General features: G+C 42.7%; 2 protein-coding genes across 4 annotated transcripts in view; both read right to left on the reverse strand.

Annotated features, from left to right (window-relative positions):
- Positions 1-53: 53 nt before the first annotated feature.
- On the reverse strand, positions 54-6,800 carry ppp1r7 (protein phosphatase 1, regulatory (inhibitor) subunit 7). 2 transcript variants are annotated; one of them, XM_079614079.1, is made up of 11 exons: positions 6,747-6,800; positions 6,497-6,624; positions 5,664-5,759; positions 5,498-5,553; positions 5,349-5,414; positions 5,070-5,200; positions 4,529-4,691; positions 4,282-4,398; positions 4,093-4,197; positions 3,642-3,728; positions 54-1,312 (listed from the first exon to the last, which is right to left on the reverse strand). In XM_079614079.1, exons 2-11 carry the CDS (start codon positions 6,597-6,599, stop codon positions 1,136-1,138), a joined length of 1,101 nt encoding a protein of 366 aa, XP_079470205.1. In that variant the 5' UTR covers positions 6,600-6,624; positions 6,747-6,800; the 3' UTR covers positions 54-1,135. The 2 variants fall into 2 exon arrangements, with proteins under 2 accessions (XP_079470205.1, XP_079470206.1); XM_079614080.1 differs by lacking the exon at positions 6,747-6,800 and having other exon boundaries at positions 6,497-6,674.
- The window catches only part of gk5 (glycerol kinase 5), a 23,160-nt gene continuing 10,303 nt past the window's right edge, over positions 6,756-19,612 (reverse strand). The window contains exons 12-16 of one of the 2 annotated variants that reach the window (XM_079614078.1): positions 19,275-19,369; positions 18,899-19,002; positions 9,393-9,452; positions 9,173-9,306; positions 6,756-8,140 (exon numbers count right to left, since the gene is read on the reverse strand). In XM_079614078.1, coding sequence (XP_079470204.1) covers positions 7,974-8,140; positions 9,173-9,306; positions 9,393-9,452; positions 18,899-19,002; positions 19,275-19,369 — 560 coding nt within the window. In that variant the 3' untranslated portion in view covers positions 6,756-7,973. Of the gene's footprint in view, positions 8,547-9,033; positions 9,307-9,392; positions 9,453-18,898; positions 19,003-19,274; positions 19,370-19,612 lie in introns of both variants that reach the window. The other variant, XR_013797844.1, reaches the window with a different exon arrangement.

Consider the following 19,612-nt stretch of genomic DNA (forward strand, 5'->3'; position numbering starts at 1 on the left):
AATGTTTGAATTTATATCTGCAATATATAGGTACTGAATGCAAAACCAGTGTCTGAAGGATAAGCACTGTTCAAATTCAATTTATTATTTATAGTACATTCAATTCTGAAACAGTCAACCAAGCTTGTAAAACAAAGTGAAAATTTGAGCAAATTAAAAGCAATCCTACGCAGTTGTTCTTTGACCCTTTTAAAAGGGGTTGGGTTCATTTTATACAGCATCAGCTGAGCCCTCTCAAACCCCCCTCCCACTGGTCAAATGGGAGTGGCCTAACACACTCACCACAATGTGGCCTCTTCCATTCACCTCCTATTGGCGGGGACAAAATTACTTCTCAGATCATGCATTAATATGGAGTCTGTGAATATTTTGAGTGCAGGTGATATTTAATTATTAAAAAAAAAAAAGGTCTAACAAAAAAAAAAAGTGATCATAACACCTTGCTCTGTAGAACATCTAAAATGCCATGAACCTTTTAAAATGGAATTTATATCTCATTGAGGCTGTTATTATATATTCAGTATTAATGAAGGGTGAACAATATGCGGTGTCACATTTCAACCAGCTAATATTTCAATACACTGCTACAACCAGAAACAGAACTGATATGCAAATTGAATCCATGAGTGTAGCCTTACATATCACTCAAGGAAATAGTCCCTGATCACACCAAAGAATAAGAATTTCCTCATAGCTGTCTTCAGTCCCTGAATGCAATGTGGCGTTTTTACCACCTCACCTGATGTAAATCATACAGGGTAGAAATGTCTAATTTTAGCCTGTCACCTACAAGGATGGAGGAAGATTGAAGGGACTAGAATGAAATCATGCCCTAGCCCAAATGCTAAGGGCAGTAAGGGTCAGCATTGATATATTTTCTGAGCGATAGGCATCAGCTCCTCTCAGCTCACACTGATCAGGTCTTAAAGTGAAAATAAATTAACAAGCATTCACGCTATAGTATAAGTCAGAGCATAGTTATATAGTCTCAGTGTGAGTAAAAGGTGCTGGCACATGGAATGGCAACACTTGGAGTGCGAGATCAGTTTTTGTTAAATAAAAGAGGTAAATAGGGCAGAAGGTGTCCATGAGGGAGATATGGTGGGGCATTGTGTTTGTAATGTGCAGTGGATGATCAGAAACGAATGAAGGTGGCATCGATCTGCCTGACATTGGGAAGCGCCAACATGATCTTGCGTCTGTATTGAGGGTCCTTCTGCAGGGGGTTTCTCTCCAGATAGACAGTCTCTAGACCTTTGGCGTTCTTGAGTTCGTCCAAGTCTCCCCAGTTATCTATCTGGTTGTCATTCATCTGTATAAGAGAGAATAAGAAAACACATTTGAAAGCTTCAAGTGTGTTAAGGATTTAGAACTTTTTAGAGGAAGGAAAAAAATAAATATTAGCATAATGGCAATGTATGTTTTTGTAGATATTAGAATAAACTAAAATGATAATTGTTACAAATGATAATGGCAATATAAATTGATACTCTGAAGTACACGTTTTACATACACTACTGTTGAAAAGATTGGTGTGATTTTTTGTAGTGTTTTTGAAAGTCTCTAATGCTCACCATAGCTGAATTTACATGATTAAAAATACACTAAAAACAGTGATATTGTGAAAAATGTGATCCTGGATCACAAAACCAGTCATAAGTTGCACAGGTATATTTGTGGCAATAGCCAACATTACATTGTATGGGTCAAAATTATCGATTTATCTTTTATGCCAAAAATCATTAAAGGGTTAGTTCACCCAAAAATGAAAATAATGTCATTAATGACTCACCCTCATGTCGTTCTAAGCCCGTAAGACCTCCGTTCATCTTCGGAACACAGTTTAAGATATTTTAGATTTAGTCCGAGAGCTTTCTGTCCGTCCATTGAAGCTGTATATACAGTATACTGTCCATGTCCATAAAGCTAATAAAAACATCATCAAAGTAGTCCATGTGACATCAGTGGGTTAGTTAGAAGTTTTTGAAGCATCGAAAATACTTTTTGGTCCAAAAACAACACAAAATAAGACTTTATTCAGCATTGTATTCTCTCCCGGGTCTGTTGTGAATCTGCGTTCAGGACTCCACATTGACGCTGCTGACGTAAGACGCTGATGACGTGTTATCTGGTGCGCCCGAGCTTCGTTTACAGTCTGAGGGAGACGCACGCTATATTCAAGCTATTCTACATTGTTTGCGTGGATATCATTTTTTTTTAATGGTGCGTAAATGTGCATGTCGCGGATGAGACACTTTTACAGCGTGCGTTTCCCTCAGTCTATAAATGAAGCTCGGGCGCACCAGATAACACGTCATCAGCGTCTTACGCCAGCAGCGTAACTGTGAAGGATTGACAACAGACCCGGGAGAGAATACAATGCTGAATAAAGTCTTATTTTGTGTTGTTTTTGGACCAAAAAGTATTTTCGATGCTTCAAAAACTTCTAACTAACCCACTGATGTCACATGGACTACTTTGATGATGTTTTTATTTCCTTTCTGGACATGGACAGTATACCGTATATACATTTTTAAATGGAGGGACAGAAAGCTCTCGGACTAAATCTAAAATATCTTAAACTGTGTTCCGAAGATGAACGGAGGTCTTACGGGCTTAGAACAACATGAGGGTGAGTCATTAATGACATTATTTTCATTTTTGGGTGAACTAACCCTTTAAGATATTACCGGTAAGTAAAGATCATGTTCCATGAAGATATTTAATAAATTTCCTACCGTAAATATATAAAACATTTATTTTTGTGAGTGAATGCAGCACAATTGCGAACATAAATGGACAATTTTTAAAGGCGATTTTCTCAATGTTTAGATTTTTTTGCACCCTCAGAATTCAGATTTTCAAAAAACAACTCAATGGAAAGCTTATTCATTCAGAGTTCAGATTATGTATAAATCTCAATTTCAAAAAATTGACCCATGTGACTGGTTTTGTATAGTCCAGGGTCACATATTACTACAACTCAGATTATTCCTATAAAAATTATTCCTATGACAAAATGAAAAGCTGAATTTTCAGTGTCACATTAACCTTCAGAAATCATTCTAATATTCAAATTTGCTCCTAAAGAAACATTTATTATCAATGTTGAAAACAGATGTGCTGCTTAGAATTTTTGTGGACACCTTTTTTACTTTTGGTTTACACTTTAGTTTAGGGATCAATTCTGACTATTAACTAGTTGCTTATTAGCATGCATACTAGGATATTGGCTGTTTGTTAGTACTTATAAAGCACATATTAATGCCTTATTCTGCATGGCCATATTCTACATCCCTTAATCCAACCCAATACCTAAACTTAACAACTACCTTCCTGGCTATTAATAAGCAGTAATTAGGAGTTTGAGGCAAAAGCCGTAGTTAACAGTTAGTTAATAGTGAGAATTGGACCCTAATCTAAAGTGTGACCTGCTTTTTTTTCAGTCAACTTTGATGAATAGAAAGTTCATATTTTTGTCTAATTATTTAAATGTCTTTACTGTCACTTTTGATCAATTTAATGCATCCTTGTGAGCTATCAGTATTGATTTCCTTTCAAATAAACCTTACTGACCTCAAACTTTTGAACAGTAGTGCATTTTGTTATTTACATATAGCATGTACAAATTTTCTTCTTACCCAAAATTCTTTTAAATCAGTCAAATGGCTGATATTTTCTATCTTTTTTATCCTGTTTGCAGCGATGTCCAAAGTTGTTAGCTTTTTCTGAAAAAAAAGAAAGGGAGGAAGATGAAGGATCTGTATCAAAAATATTCTGGGCCGGATAAAAATAAAACCACTGCTAAATGAGACGACAGATCAGAACACAAAGAGAGTCCCTGTGGAGTAAAGGTGCAGTGGAGAGGCACAGAACAATATAGCTGGAGAAATAGGGAAATTAAGCAAACTATTAGATACTAGACAGCTTCTTATGAGGACTTCTTTATCTCGCAATTCGCTACAGACGTTTGTAAACCACCGCTCAGTCACAAATATTAAATGCCAGTTATTATTTCAGAGTATCTTATGGATAAATGTTGTATTGAGCGGAAAAAGTACTGCATCCATGAACAGCCATGGTAGATCTTACATTGTTCTCCAGGCCCTCCATGACTTCAATGCCATTATGACTCAAGTAAAGCTCTCGCAGGTTCAAAAGATTCTGGAGTCCCTCCAACTTCGTGATGCGGTTACTCTGTTAGGCAGGAACAGATGTTACAACATCAACGGAGAAGGTAAACATGGCTTAAAATCAGCACTTTCTAAATCGCAAACGCACCTGGATACTGAGGACCGTCAGACTGTGCAATCCATCAAGGTTCTGTAGTTGAGTGATTTTATTCGTGCCAAGGAACAAACTCTCCAAAGAACTAAGAGAGTCCAGATTCTCGATAACCTAAAATGAACATACAAGTATTTACATGCATTCAATTTGAGCTAAACACATTCACAATATAAATAGAGAAAATGTTAAGAAAGCAAAGGAGAACATAATAGCATAACCGGTTTGGTCTCGGATGTCTCACCCGGATGCGGTTAGAGCCGAGCTCAAGCATCTGGATGCTCGTCAGCTGATCGAGGTTGGAAATGCTTGTAATCTTATTATGGAGCAAGAAGAGCTTCTTGACTTTTGTGAGACAATCCAATCCCTCAATCTTCCTCAATAAGTTGAACGATACATCAAGCTGCCTGCAAATCACGATCACAAGTGAGAAAACTGCATGCAGCAACTCTTTTAAGAGCTTATTATTTGTTCTTTATTAATTCGTCAAATACAAGAGATGATAAAAAATATATTTTTACAAATCTAATTTGTAAAGCTCTTATAATTTATGTAGGTTTCGAAAAATATTTCTTCTCTGGTACGCTATATATTTTTTCTGTCCCCTGAAAAAATATGCTGATTTGCTGCTCGATTTTATTCAACTTAATGAATCCTTTTGAATCAAAGTATTAATTACATTTAAAAAAAACTGTAATACTGAACTATAAAGTCTAATAATTTAAAACAGTAATGTAAAAAAAAAAAAAAATGAATAGGTCTGGACTAAATAATATCTGACTTACTCAAGCTCTGTTAGGGCCTGAAGATTCTCTAGTTTACGGATCTGGTTGTCATAAAGATCAAGTTCCTTTAATGAGACGAGGCTGTCCAAGTTCTCAATCTGTTTGATGAGGTTTTGTCTGAGAGAAATTGTCTGATGGTGGAAACAAAGAAAATTACTCATTTAAGATTTGTAATTAGGCATAATTGATACTGTAAATAAATAACTGTCCACAAATCTTTATCCAGTAACTAATTCTACTATATCAATTGTCTGAAGAAACAGCCTTTGATACTCTCACCTTTGCCTTCAGAAGAACCTCCAGACCCTCAATCTTCCCAATGCGACAATGGACCAGATCCACATCCTAAATAAATAAGATGCAATGAATGTGCAAATAATAACATCATCGGTCTAAACTCTCTAAAAAACAACAACTTTCTCAGTCACCTCTTCATTTGGGTCTAAGGTTATGGTGTCCATGTCAACGGGTGACTCCTCAGGTACTAAAAATGGAAGTGAGAGAAGTGGTATTAGGAAACAGATTAGGGGAATAAAGAACGTTTTTAATGGTTTCCCTCAAACTTCTTATAAAACCAAGGTGGGTCTCACTCACCAGTGGCAGGGGCTTGCAGAGAGTCGACCTCTCCATTGAGACTCTTCCTCTTGGTCTCATCATCACCAGATTCCTCAGACTCACCCCTCCTGTCAACTTTAAATCACAGCTTATAATATTTTTTGAATGATTTTAGGGCACACCCACAGTACCAACCTGCTTACAAAATACCACTGCTGTTATCTGGGTCAAAAATGATTGATGGCCCGTACTAATACGAGCACTATTTCCAAAGCACTATTTCAAAGCCTCCATCAATTAAATGAGCCCATCCCACACACACACACACCCTCATCCCACAGCAGCAGCATGCTAGCTAACTGTGCTGATACAGCAGCTGGAAACAAATGGAGGCATCGAGAAAAGCTCGATTTGTGACGTCTGATAGCTCACATTCATGTTCTCCTACACCTTATCCATCCGAACAGGTGAGACTTTGACAGGTAATGCGAGCTGGTGGGCTACATTAGCTAACCAGTAAGATGTGCTGGCATTGACGCCCAGTGTACACAACTATACAAACAGTCAAAAGCGGTCTGTACTAAATAATGGCTTTTAAATGCACTGAAAAGAAATCTCAAGAAACGACGCAGCTTTCATCGCCATTTTATGCGTGCATTCTATAAGAGTAACGTTATCTTTAGTAAGCTGTGTGATAAACGTAAACAATCACACATTGCAGTCTGAATGAATGGTAAGAGGACACTAAAATATGAACTGATTAAAAATAAAAACTCAGCGCGTGTACAAAAGCTTAGCGCAAGAATAATAATCGCTGCTTTATGAAATGCTCCTTTGAAAATAAATCATTAAAAATAGACAAGTCCGCTCACCTTCCATCTCTTGAGGCTCTCCGACAGATAAAGTCGCCATTTTTGCTCTAGACCCGCCCACGTCACTAGATGATTGACACCTGGATCGACCAATAGAAACCATCGAGGCCCTTTCCTACGCCCGTGGACTATAAATAATTACGATTATATAATAAATTGAATGCACGACAAAACCAAACGCAAATAATGCGTTAATGCAAATACCGGCCTCTGAGATTATAAATTTTTAAGGATTATTTCGTGCTCATACCAATTTGTTCAAAGAATCCTTTATAGCCTTTATTGTGTAATTTGCAGTTTTATTGTTCGGCACAGATGTAAAACTCACCCAAAGCTTCAGCATGAACTATTTCCATTAAATCACTACTGTAACTAAGAATTTACCCACATGTCTATGTCTTTAGTTAGTTAATTTTAGTGATTAAAAACGTCACATTTAATACATCCATTGCTGACCTCAAATTAAAAACCTTGGATTTATTTGCATGACAAAGCACAGTTTGACATTAAAATGGCATGTTGAACATTTATTGAAACAAACAGTTTCACATACTGACACGAAACATGGCACAATGTTAAGAGTTCTTTGACAGTCTATTCATAAAATACTTTTCTTCATAGCAAATATCTATTCTTTCCTTGATAACAGCCTATGATATTACAGTTTCACAGTCACTTATTTACTACAGTTGAATGCATTATATCATTAGTCACTGTTGATAGTATCAAGTGGAAAGTAAAAAAAAAAAAAAAAGTAAATAAGGTAACAAGTTTTCCATGTTTGCAGCATTGTCTTTGTATTAAGAGGTACATTTAATGTTACAACCTACATAACATCAAAACTATATGCACAATTAGAAAATATAGACTAAAATTACATAAAAATTACAATAGCATTATTGATTGATTTTATAAATTACAATACACTACTAATGGATGAACAATGTGTATAAACTCAGTGTATTAATAAAGGTGAGAAAGAGCAGCAAGTATCACTTACTCCCATCCCATCTATGTAAACAACATGAATTACATATAATTACTATAGTCCTCTCAGGGTGAGATGTCATAATTTGGGAGATGAGAAACCGGATTACCACTGAGGATCACCCGTACAAAAGCACCTCATTAAGGCACATAGTGAGTTAAATTTATTTGTTCATATTTATATATATAAAAAAAAACAGTAGTTGGATAAAGGCACTGATTGATTTCCAGTGCCCTAATGGTTAAAGTATTGATTGGCAAAATCATAATACAACATCTATCTTATTCTAAAGTAGGAATTGTGCTGCAGCCTGACACCTCGTCATAATACTGCTGGATTCACAACTGAGTGACTTGGATTTGCACAAACAAGTTGTAAATCTGTAAAACTCCTCGTGATTAGGTAAGACTCAAACCATTGATCTGCAAGTTTCTAGATTGGAAATCATACTGTTCAAGTGTTTTTCTCAGTGAGAAAGAGAATCGTAAATCAGGGCTGGTTATACCAGTGCATGGACCGCTGAAGAGCCCTCTCCCAGCTCTGCAGGACACCTCTGTATTGGCCTCCCTTGTCCCCTTCTGCTTTACTCCTTCGAGGAAGGAAATGTAGGTCAGTGTTCAAAAGCTTCTTCAGCTCCTCTTGGTTCTTCCAGTAGCCTAAAGGACGATTCAGAATAAAATGGGCAGATTAACTCTGTAAAGCCTGCTATATGAAACAATAGTCAGTTTTTATTTAAATGTAACAGATTATTGAACCTTTAGATACAATAAAACTAAAGTTTTGAGTATCACGTTTGATACATCAGGCTTTTACGGCACATATAGTATGATATAAGACGAAGGGGAAAAAATCCTCAATTTTATTCAGAGGCCCAAACAGAGCAAAAATATGAAATTCTGATATCATGTAATATCAATAGATCTTTATAAAAGTACAGCAGACTACTTAAAATATAAAAGTATAAACATATGATGCGAGGCGACGGACAACACCATCGGTTTTCGTCGTTGCTAGTTCTTTGAAGTCGGCTTGGTGTGTCCTAGCCCAGGCTTAAAGTTTGAACTAAGTAACTTTTTTACCTTAACTGATCAACTTCGGAGTCACTGGAATGGTTATATTACTTATTTTGGGTTGAATGGTGGTGGTTTCGCACCCCCCTGGTGCCCGTGAGCGGAAAAACAGCGTTTGCAACTTTGGGCCAGCGGCCTGCCGGCCTCTTCGTCTGGAAGTATCGTGTGATCCCAAGTCTCGCGAGGTAAAGAATTGCTTTACTGCAAAAAGAAATCTGCTATAATGCTGTCATTATTGCACTCCCTCACGCTGTTGGAACCCGAATGAAGACGACGTTGCAAAGAGTTTCCCATCTGCTTTGATGTCGTTGATCTACTAAGCCTCTAGTGTCTGAGAATAGCCAGCGAGTTTTTAACAGTTGTTGTCAAATATCTATTCCGAAGCTGCGGGGGGAGCTCTAGAGAGAAACCTCCGAGCAAAACGCGAGGATACAACAAAGAAATCCCGATCTTACTGAGGGCTGCTTTAAAGTATGAACTATCAATCAGAAATATTTCAGCAAATATTTGATCATGTTGATTATTTAGAGGCCTTAGAATGTGCATATCAAATACGATACAGAAGGCTTTATAGTAGGCTTTATTTGCTGTACTATGATGTGATGTGTTTTTCCTTACCTGTTCCTAGTCCCGCAACAAAAGCGGCTCCAAGGCAAGACATGTCAAAGTGACTTGGACGTGCTATCTTATGCCCCAACAGATCAGCGGTCAGCTGCATGATGAAATCATTAGTGCATACACCTCCATCTGCCCTATAAATGTGTAGGAATGCACGCAAGTTCAGACAGATAGGAGGATCAGGCTATGCCACAAGACAGAACTGGGCTGAAACCCTCACCTGATTTTAGTGATGGGAATACGCGTTTCCCTAAGCATGACATCAAAGAGCTGCTTGTTCCTGAAAATCAGAATGAGAATGGCTGTTAGTTGCCTATATATACACAAGGGGGTTATGACTAAAGAGGCACTGGTATTAAAACGTTGGTCGTTACCTATAAGTCCATCACAGCCTATTGGGAATTTGTGACTATTTTATGTTTTGGCAAATTGTTGGCTATTTGTATGAATTAGTACAAACAAACTCATCCGTACATTTTCATACTATCTTCTCATGGCCCACTGAAGGTTAGGTTTACAGTGTCGGACCCCATTTACTTCATGCTTTGAAGCTTATTTTTTTCAAATGTTTGTTTCGTTTGAAATTAAAATGTTTAAATTTATACAAACACACATCTTAAAGATACAATTTCTTCTTATAAGTATTTCATCCACACAAACTTGTAAGGTTTTCTCATGAGATGGGATTGGATAAGTCAATTATTACGATGGGCAAAGACACCAGCTGAGGAGTAAAGTAGGAACATTGGGTATTCCAGAAAGCAGGTTATGCAACTTACCCAGGTAAGTTTACTCAACTTAAAACTTTCAGTTCCAAAACCTGAGGTAAATTTCAGGTTATGTAAGTTGCTATAAATGCTCTATCCAGAGCAGGTTTTGAAACCTGAATACCACGAGTAAACAAGATTTGGGTTAATCAACCGAGAGTTCAGGGTATATGTGACAGTAAGTTAACCTTGCTTCCTGGAATACCCCCCTAGGCTGTTGAGTAAAGTTCAGCGTTCATTTGTCTGAAGGACAAAACTTTTCTTAAAGGTGAAAAAGGGGGAAGCAAGTAGGAATGGGTCACTATTAATATAGTCCTGTTTAACTACTTTAGATGGGTTGAGAATGCCAAGGGATAGTGGTTTGCATCCAATCACCTTCTCACTTCTTTTTTAATGATTTCGCAGTAGAAGAACCTAGTCAGGTGACAAATCGAAGAACTCATTATTTTTTACAATAATGACTGATTGTGAGAATGCGATGTGTGAAGAAAATCATCAGGGGTCTCAACAGGCCAATATGACTTCTTTACAACTCAAGTGACATGTTCATCCCTGCAGACACTGTGTGAGAAGCTGTGCCCTACGCATTGTTAGGTTCTCTTACGTAGAGTTCTCTCCTACTGCGTCGATATAGCGACGCTACGGGAAAGATATTTCTTTTTCGAGATTGAAGCATAAAAATTAATCCTTAATTTTGTAAAATATGTAAAACGCTTTTCTGTAGCATACAACCTTAGGCAGAGCAATACCGCACGCCCATTGGCTGCTCTGCCAGAAAAGCACAGCCTATGCGAGGCCAGAGACGCTGACCAATGAGGGCGCTTCGCGCCCTTCTGCGTCATCTCCCGCCGAAACAGGCGTGGCCTAGGTCTATAAATACCAAGCATAGCTGCCTCCACTCCGATTTTCTATCCTTCACGAAGCTACACGCATCGTAGGACCGGATTCGAGCCACCACAGCCGTCTGATACAGCACCTCAGCAGGACGAGCCCTTACCTGAAGCCGCTGGTCTTCGCCGCCTTCAGCCGCCGTTCCCTGCTGCGCTTCTCCGGCGTGGAATATCCTTTGATCACTTTGTGTGTGTTTTGTGTGTGTGTTCGCCTACTGCGTCACATACTTTTTCTCACAAAGAGCAACGAGTGTCTTTTTAAAGATGTCTCGTGTTTCCTGCGGCTCCTGTCGAGCTGCGCTCATCGACGGGGACCACCACGAGCTGTGTGTTTCCTGCTTGAGCGAGGATCATGCAGCTATCGCTCTCGGTGATGGCGGCTGCCATCATTGTGACATGATGCCCATCGCGACTCTGCGGACTCGCCTTGCATCATTCTCCGAAGCTGCTCACCCACCCCCTGTAGCGCCGCGCCGTAAGAAGCGCCGCGCTCAGCGGGTCCCGGAACCCCCCTCCACGAGGAGCTCGCCGCCGCCACCGCCGCTAGCTCCTCTCAACACTTCGTGTGAGTCGCTCACCGATGGACAACAGCCGCAGCCCGCCGCTTTGTCCATTATGGAGGACGACCAACAAGCCGTATCTGAGGGGGATGACGGCTGCTGTTCGCTTCTCGCTTCGGAGAGCGAGGGATGGGCGAGCTCTGTGGACCTCCCCTCCCCCGCTGTTCCGGAACGCCGAGGAGGGAAGATCAGCATCGAGGCAGAACTGATGCGTCTGCTCACACAGGCCGTGTCGAGCCTCGGCCTCGATTGGTCGACGCCCGAACAACCTGCTCTCAACCGGCTGGATGGCTGCTTCCTTTCTGGAGAACGCGCTGCGCCACCCTCCAGACACGCCCCATTTCTTCCTGAGCTTCATGAAGAGGTAGCGAAATCGTGGAAGGCGCCATTTTCAGCCAGAGTGCGTACCTCTGCCTCGCCAGCATTCTCCGTTTTGGACGGTGCTCGAGACAGAGGCTACCATGCTCTCCCTCCGGTCGAGGAGGCTGTAGCGACTCACCTTTGCCCACCCTCTGCTGGACGGCGGGCTAAGGGAGTACTACCATCCAAAGCTTGCCGCACGTCATCAGCTTTGAACGGCCGCGTGTACGCCGCCGCCGGACAAGCTGCATCGGCGCTGCACACCATGGCGGTGCTCCAAATCCACCAGGCCAACCTCCTCCGCAAGCTAGACGAGGAAGGCCCGGGCGCGATCAGTGTTCCGGACTTACGTAGCGCCACAGACCTAGCTCTTCGTGCTACAAAGTCCGCCGCACATGCCATTGGGAGGATCATGGCCTCAGCTACTGTTTCCGAGAGACATTTGTGGCTGACTCTCTCTGAAATGGCGGAGTCGGAGCGCTCTGCCTTCCTCGACGCTCCCATTTCACCGACTGGCCTCTTCGGATCTTCCGTGAAGGACTTCGCGGACCGATTCGCTGAGGTACAGAAGACTTCGCAGGCCATGAGACATTTCCTGCCAAAGCGCTCCAGTTCCGCAACAGGCCGCCCTAAACAGCCGCCTGCCCGAACTCAGCAGCGCCCCGCGCCCGCCGCGCCGGCCCAGCAACAGGCCCGAGAGAGACCACGGTCTCGCTCCGCCGGACGCCGCCCGCCACCGCGTGGTCCTCGGCCCAAGATCACTCTCAAACGCGAGGCCTCGGCGCCATCCTAGCCCTGCTAGGAAAAAGACGGTGTTCGGGTCCCGCTGCGGCCGGACTTCCACCCAAGATTCCCGCTTGTACAGCCCTAAGTTCCGTGTTTGTACCAGTGTATTCAGCAGCCAACAAACCGGCCGTAAAGCCCGTTTGCCTGCACACAAACGCCGTTTTCACGGCGACCCAGATAAATCTAAAAAAGAGTTTAATTTCTGGTGTCCCGGCCAAGGCCGACGGTGTAATGTGTGTAACTGCAATGCCCACCCAGTGCCCATTCATTCACACAAACACAGCCCCGTTCAACACAGGGTTTGCACACATAAAATCGACTCATGTCGGTTGTGCTTCACATGTAGTGAGCGTGCCCACTGCCCAGTGCCCACAACCACTACACACTGCACGTTCCGCGGTTTCTGTAAAAACGAAACTAACGAACGGTCAGTCAGTACACAAACACAGTGTCCCCGGTGTTATAAATGTGCCCGCCACCAAGCGCCCACGTTTATTCACAAACATAACGAGCCCTACGGGGCTCGCCCCGCGCGCTCTCTCTCAACACAGAGAGCCGAGCGCGCGCGGGATGCATACTGTGTTAAACATGCCCCCCGCCTCACACGCCACGGCGTCCATGTTACAGCACACGGTTGCTCTCGTGTCGCCGCCATTTCGCGACCAGGGCCCAGATTACATTCAACCCCTAGTCACACGTGCAGATGCATGGGAAAGACTTCCCGGGGTCTCAGAATGGGTGCTAGAGACTATAAAAAGAGGCTATTCGCTACAGTTTCATCGACGCCCTCCCCGTTTCACGGAGAAAGTCGAAACCACGGTGAAAACAGAAGTAGCACACCTACTTCGAGCCGAAATAGCGAAGCTATTGAGCAAAGGGGCCATAGAGCCTTTATCTCAAGCTCAAAGCGAAGGGGGTCTGTACAGCAGATATTTCCTGGTACCGAAAAAAGACGGGGGTCTCAGACCCATTTTAGATCTCAGGCATTTGAACAAAGCGCTGACAAAGCGAAAGTTCAGAATGCTCACGACCAGAAAAATCCTCGCGCAGATTCGCCGAGGAGACTGGTTTATGGCAATAGATCTGAAAGACGCGTATTTTCACATACAAATTGCGTCACGTCACAGGCGATTTTTGAGATTCGCCTTCGAGGGCCAGGCATATCAGTACACAGTCCTGCCATTCGGCCTGTCTCTAGCACCTCGTACATTTACAGTGTGCATGGACGCGGCGCTGGCACCCCTGAGACTCCGCGGCATTCGAATTCTGAATTATTTGGACGATTGGCTGATTCTAGCTCAATCGCCTTCAGAACTCATTCGCCACAAAACCCTAATACTCGATCACCTCGAGTGCTTAGGTCTGAGAGTCAATTGGGAAAAAAGTTCACTGTTTCCCAGTCAAAGGATCTCCTTTTTGGGACTGGAACTGAACTCGCTGTCTATGACAGCTCGGCTGTCATCACAGCGCAGGCGAAACTCCCTGCAGATGGCGAAATCCTTCCGCAGCGGTCATATAGTGCCGCTCAGGAGGTTTCAAAAAATGCTAGGCCTCATGGCCGCAGCCTCGGCAGCTCTACAGTTGGGCCTGCTGCGCATGCGCCCACTGCAGTTCTGGCTAAAAGCGCGCGTACCGCGCCGAGCATGGGTTCACGGTCGTTGTCGCCTCAAGGTCAATCAGGAATGCATTTCAGCCCTGACACCATGGAGAGCGTCAGACTGGTACCGGTCAGGTGTAAGCCTGGGGACTTCCTCGAGCCTGAAGGTGGTGTCCACGGACGCCTCCACCTCGGGTTGGGGAGCACTGCTCGAAGGCAGACCGTTCTTTGGCCAGTGGGCGGAACGAGTCGAACTACCGCACATAAACTGCCTAGAAATGATGGCAGTGGACTTAGCGCTGAGGCGTTTCCGTCCTCGGATAAAGGGACACTACGTCCTGGTCCGTTCGGACAACACGTCGGTAGTAGCCTATATAAACCGCCAGGGTGGCGTGAGATCCCGAAACCTTTTCAGGTTGACGGAACGCATACTGGTATGGGCCCAGCACAACCTGCGCTCGCTGAGAGCAATGCATGTGCCTGGTCGTCTGAACGTAGGACCAGACAGACTCTCACGGAACAACGTTCCAACAGGAGAATGGTCCCTACACACACAGACAGTGCGTCTGCTGTGGAAAATGTTCGGCAGAGCGGAGGTAGACCTGTTTGCAAACCAGGAAAACACTCACTGCCCAGAATTCTTTTCAAAGAGCACGAACGCGCTGGCCAAGGTCTGGCCCCGCCGTCCGCTCTATGCTTTTCCCCCTGTCTCACTCCTGCCTCAAGTGCTGGAACGAATCAGGAAAAGCGGATGCTCAGTGCTTCTTGTCGCACCATACTGGACGAATCAACCTTGGTTCCCAGTTTTGATGCAGCTCAAGAGTACTGCTCCGTGGCCGATCCCAGTGAGGAAGGACCTTCTCTCGCAGGCCATGGGCTCCATTTTGCATCCTCACCCGGAGCTATGGTCCCTTCATGTGTGGGCCATAAACGGGTACCCGCTAAACTCCCAAGAGGAGTGTTAGACACGATCGAGCAGGCTAGGGCCCCGTCTACTAGACGGCTCTACGCTTCCAAATGGTCGGTGTTCTCTGGTTGGTGTTCAGACCGGGGTCTGTCACCCCTTTAGTGCGGGGAAACGGAGGTTCTCTCCTTCCTGCAGGAGCTGTTGGATAAGGGTAGGACCCCATCCACGCTCAAAGTCTATGTGGCAGCCATATCAGCGTTCGTTAATCCGACGCTTGGCCATGCACTGGGCAGAAACGACCTGGTGGTCCGTTTCCTTAGAGGAGCCAGGAGGTTAAATCCTCCAAGGCCTCCTTCAGTCCCCATTTGGGACCTTTCTACAGTGTTAAACGCTATGAAAGGGGCCCCTTTCGAGCCTATTCACTCAGTTGACATGAAGCACCTGTCTTTCAAGACCGTGTTTCTTTTGGCTCTCGCTTCAGTGAAGCGTGTGGGGGATTTGCAAGCGCTCTCAGTGAGAGCCTCTTGTATGGAGTTCGGGCCCAACGACTCTATAGTCGTGTTGAAACCGAGGCATGGGTATGTACCTAAGTCCCTCAACACACCGTTCAGGGCTCAGGTCATCTCCCTGTCGGCTCTGCCGGCCTCTGAGGACGGAAATAGCTTCCTTTGCCCGGTCAGGGCATTAAGAGCTTACGTGTCCCGCTCCGCTGTTTTTCGACAGTCGGAGCAGCTCTTTGTTTCGTTCAGTGGGCGCTCTAAAGGGCGTGCTGCGACGAAACAGAGTTTGTCCCGATGGGTGGTGGACGCCATTGCGCTAGCCTACGCATCGGGAGGTGTGGAATGCCCTCTGGGCATCAGGGCACATTCTACGAGAGGCATGGCCTCTTCGTGGGCTTGGTATAGCGGAATCTCGTTACAAGATATTTGTATGGCGGCAGGCTGGGCCTCCCCGTCTACATTTATAAGGTTCTATAACCTAGAGGTTCCTGCGTTGCAGGCTAAACTGCTCTCGGTCTAAGACCAGGTATGGTGTTCCTGCCCCGCACGGCGGCCCAGGTCACTAAAATGTTTTAAGCATCACTCACTGACAATGTGTCCTATGAGCATGCTATAACCCCCATATAGGGCTGGGCGATAAAACGATAACGATAATTATCGCGATATAATTTTTCTCGATAAAACGATATCAAGAGCTCGATAAATGTTCGATAATGTTTTTGCGCCAAAAGCGGAACGAATCTCATTTGAACCGCGCGCCACACGGACCGTTTATCCGCTCGGCTCAAAGTCCAAACGGCAGCGCAGCGCGAGTTCACTCGAGCAGACGCGTTTACTCTGATCGGTCTCGGTCACGAGATCCAGTGAGAAGCGCTTGTATTCAGCGAGGAACACAAATGTCTCAGTGCTTTACACCAGTTTAAAGGCAGATGAAACAGCGCTGACGAACAGGAGAAACACTGCGCGCAACGATACAGTCAGAAGCTTCTCCGTCTACACATTCCCATCATTTACCACGGATTTAACGTTACTGTAACGTTAGCCTAGTAATATTAACTGCACCATGAAATGTGGGATATATATATATTGAATTGTAAAATATTATTAATGTAGACAATGTATTAAAGGACTAATGGAATATAATTACAGTTTTTAATAATGTATTTAGGCTACTGGTTTTCATAAATACCATAGAAACCATAAAGTTACATTTTATCTGTGGTTATCATGATCTAAATGCATGATGCTGGATGACCAATGGTTAATTTTAATAAAACTAAAGAATATTACATTTTACCAAATAAAAATAATGTTGTTACTTTTTTTAACAGATGTTACTGTTTTTGTTAATGAACATAAATTGTATAAAGTAAATCTGCATCCTAACTCAAGCTAATACTACTGAAATAAAGATATTTATTTTGTTAAGGAAAAATGTCAAATGTTTGAATGTTCTACCTCGGATTTGTGAATGTTCACCTGTTTGTCATGATATGTTCTGACAATAAAGAGTAGTTTAAAAACACAACGCTCTGGTTTCTACAGCTTTCACTTAGGTGTACAAATCTGTCTTTAAACTCGAAATAAATAAAGATTTGACATTTATCGATAATTATCGATATCGACTGATATAAAAAAAAATATTGTGATAATTTTTTTGGGCCATATCGCCCAGCCCTACCCCATATATATCTAATATTTACATATATATGTTATTATGCCCTTAGGGGCGCTATTATAAAGGGATGATGCTAATTCTAGCCGCTCTCCCTATATACTCTTGGTGTAGGCGCTTGTATGCCGGGGCGCGCGCGCGCGCCCTTGGGTGTCTGTGTCGGTCCAAGAACACGCACGGCGTCTTACAGGGGTTCCCGTAGCGTCGCTATATCGACGCAGTAGGAGAGAACTCTACGTAAGAGAACGTACTCGGTTACTAACGTAACCTCGGTTCTCTCTAGGAGAGGGAACGAGTACTGCGTCTCATGCCGTGCGTGCCCACGCTGTGTCGCTTCTGTGACGAAAATCGGAGTGGAGGCAGCTATGCTTGGTATTTATAGACCTAGGCCACGCCTGTTTCGGCGGGAGATGACGCAGAAGGGCGCGAAGCGCCCTCATTGGTCAGCGTCTCTGGCCTCGCATAGGCTGTGCTTTTCTGGCAGAGCAGCCAATGGGCGTGCGGTATTGCTCTGCCTAAGGTTGTATGCTACAGAAAAGCGTTTTACATATTTTACAAAATTAAGGATTAATTTTTATGCTTCAATCTCGAAAAAGAAATATCTTTCCCGTAGCGTCGCTATATCGACGCAGTACTCGTTCCCTCTCCTAGAGAGAACCGAGGTTACGTTAGTAACCGAGTACGTTTTCTGTGGAGAAACTTGTTTTTGTCTACACATTTCAGTGGGATCATTCCCTGCAGTAAAGAACTGTAGTGATAGTTTTGAAAAATATTTGACATTGTGGATAATTCATTTATGTTTATTTAAGTCACCATGAAATCAAAAATCTATATTGCAGTTTATTCTAAATGATTTATCTGTAATTTAATTATTTCAACTACATACTTATAATTGAATTATTTAAAATGTATTATATAATTCATGCATCCTCATAATCTTTAATCAAAATAACTTCCCCTCCCTCTTGCAGTGTCATTCTCTTCTCTGATGACGTTTACTCACATGAGGGCGGGACAACCTGTCACTCACATGACATCACAGCAATAGAAAACCACAACCTTCCAGTCAATTCTAGATGGACTAAATCAAGTCCCACCCTACATTTTTTCAAGAAGCCATTTGACTCGGATACACGTCACAACAGAAAATAAAAAAATACTAATTTAACTTCTGTTTAATGCCGACTTCAATGAATCAGTGGGAAAACAGTGTTAAATGCCAAGCTAAATTCTACGAAAAGGATTGGACATGCCTCAAAATACATACGGTTGAGGACAAAGTCTATTTACAGTGTCCTGCAGTGACCTGAAATATTGTCCTGCAGTGAACTGAAATATTTGAGTTAGTTAATAATTTAAGTTGGCTATATTGTGTTTTATCAGAGCAGGAACAATAACAGAAGATTTGAAGCAATCCAGCACTATGTATATGAGCACTTATTGATTGATTTGGATAGCACAGTGTTTCTGTGTAGTTGATCATATACTAGTGTCAGTAATTATTAACTTTTGTTTTTATTAAGGAGCGATATTTGTCCATTTTCCCCAAAGCCATGGTTCATTTCTGACCTTGACACAATCCATCCCGTCTACCTTTTTATAACTTTAACAGATCATATTCTTTGATTCATGAGAGATCTTTTGATGATACGGTCAGATCTTGCAAGCAGTTTGCTCCGCTCACCTGAACGCTATGGACTCCAGAATGGCTCGGACCAGGTGTCTCTTGGTTGTGGAAGGTTTTAAGCCCATGAAAGAGGCACAAGCTTTAGGATCGTTCAAAGGGGCCTGTAGCACATAAACACACATAATCATAGTCTTCCAGATTTCAGATAATCTTGGATCTCTTGCATAAGCGAATCATCGTCCAGTTCACTCAGACAGTGGAACAGATTGATGGATCTCTAATCAAATGACATAATTAAAAAATCTGCAATATTTATAACAAATCCATGAGGTGAACCATGAGTTAAAAATATGTAGACATAAAAAAGATCAGCCTGTAATAGGCAACAATGAAAGTCTATGAGGCAAAATATCACAGATGCACTTAAACACACCTGTAAGCCACTGAAAGAAGGCACAAAATACACGCCGTCTGAGTCTTCCACACTACTGGCCATGGCTCCTGTCTCCTTCACATCAGAAAAGAGCTCTGCAAGACAGGCACCAAAGAAATGACACTACAATAAGCAAATTACAACTAGAAAATAGTCACCAAGTGATTTCAGCATTTTTTTTCTCCCAGCTTTTTTTTTATTTAAGTTAAATAAATTATCATAATGGAGTTGAGTGTGCATCTACAATCTTCAATGGTTCTTCTTTGTATTTATGTTAGGAAAAATACATATTGAAGTTAAGGGATATGTGTGGGCTTGTTATTTTGCAAGTAAATGCA

Source organism: Phoxinus phoxinus, assembly GCF_949152265.1.
Source record: "Phoxinus phoxinus genome assembly, chromosome: 5".
NCBI lineage: Eukaryota > Metazoa > Chordata > Actinopteri > Cypriniformes > Leuciscidae > Phoxinus > Phoxinus phoxinus.

Coding starts and splice junctions, on each gene's coding strand:
- ppp1r7 (XM_079614079.1), bottom strand. CDS start 6,599: ATGGTTTCTATTGGTCGATCCAGGTGTCAATCATCTAGTGACGTGGGC. Junction 5,415..5,497: donor CCTTAGACCCAAATGAAGAG/GTGACTGAGAAA, acceptor TTATTTATTTAG/GATGTGGATCTGGTCCATTG. Junction 1,313..3,641: donor CTGATTTAAAAGAATTTTGG/GTAAGAAGAAAA, acceptor TCTCTTATACAG/ATGAATGACAACCAGATAGA.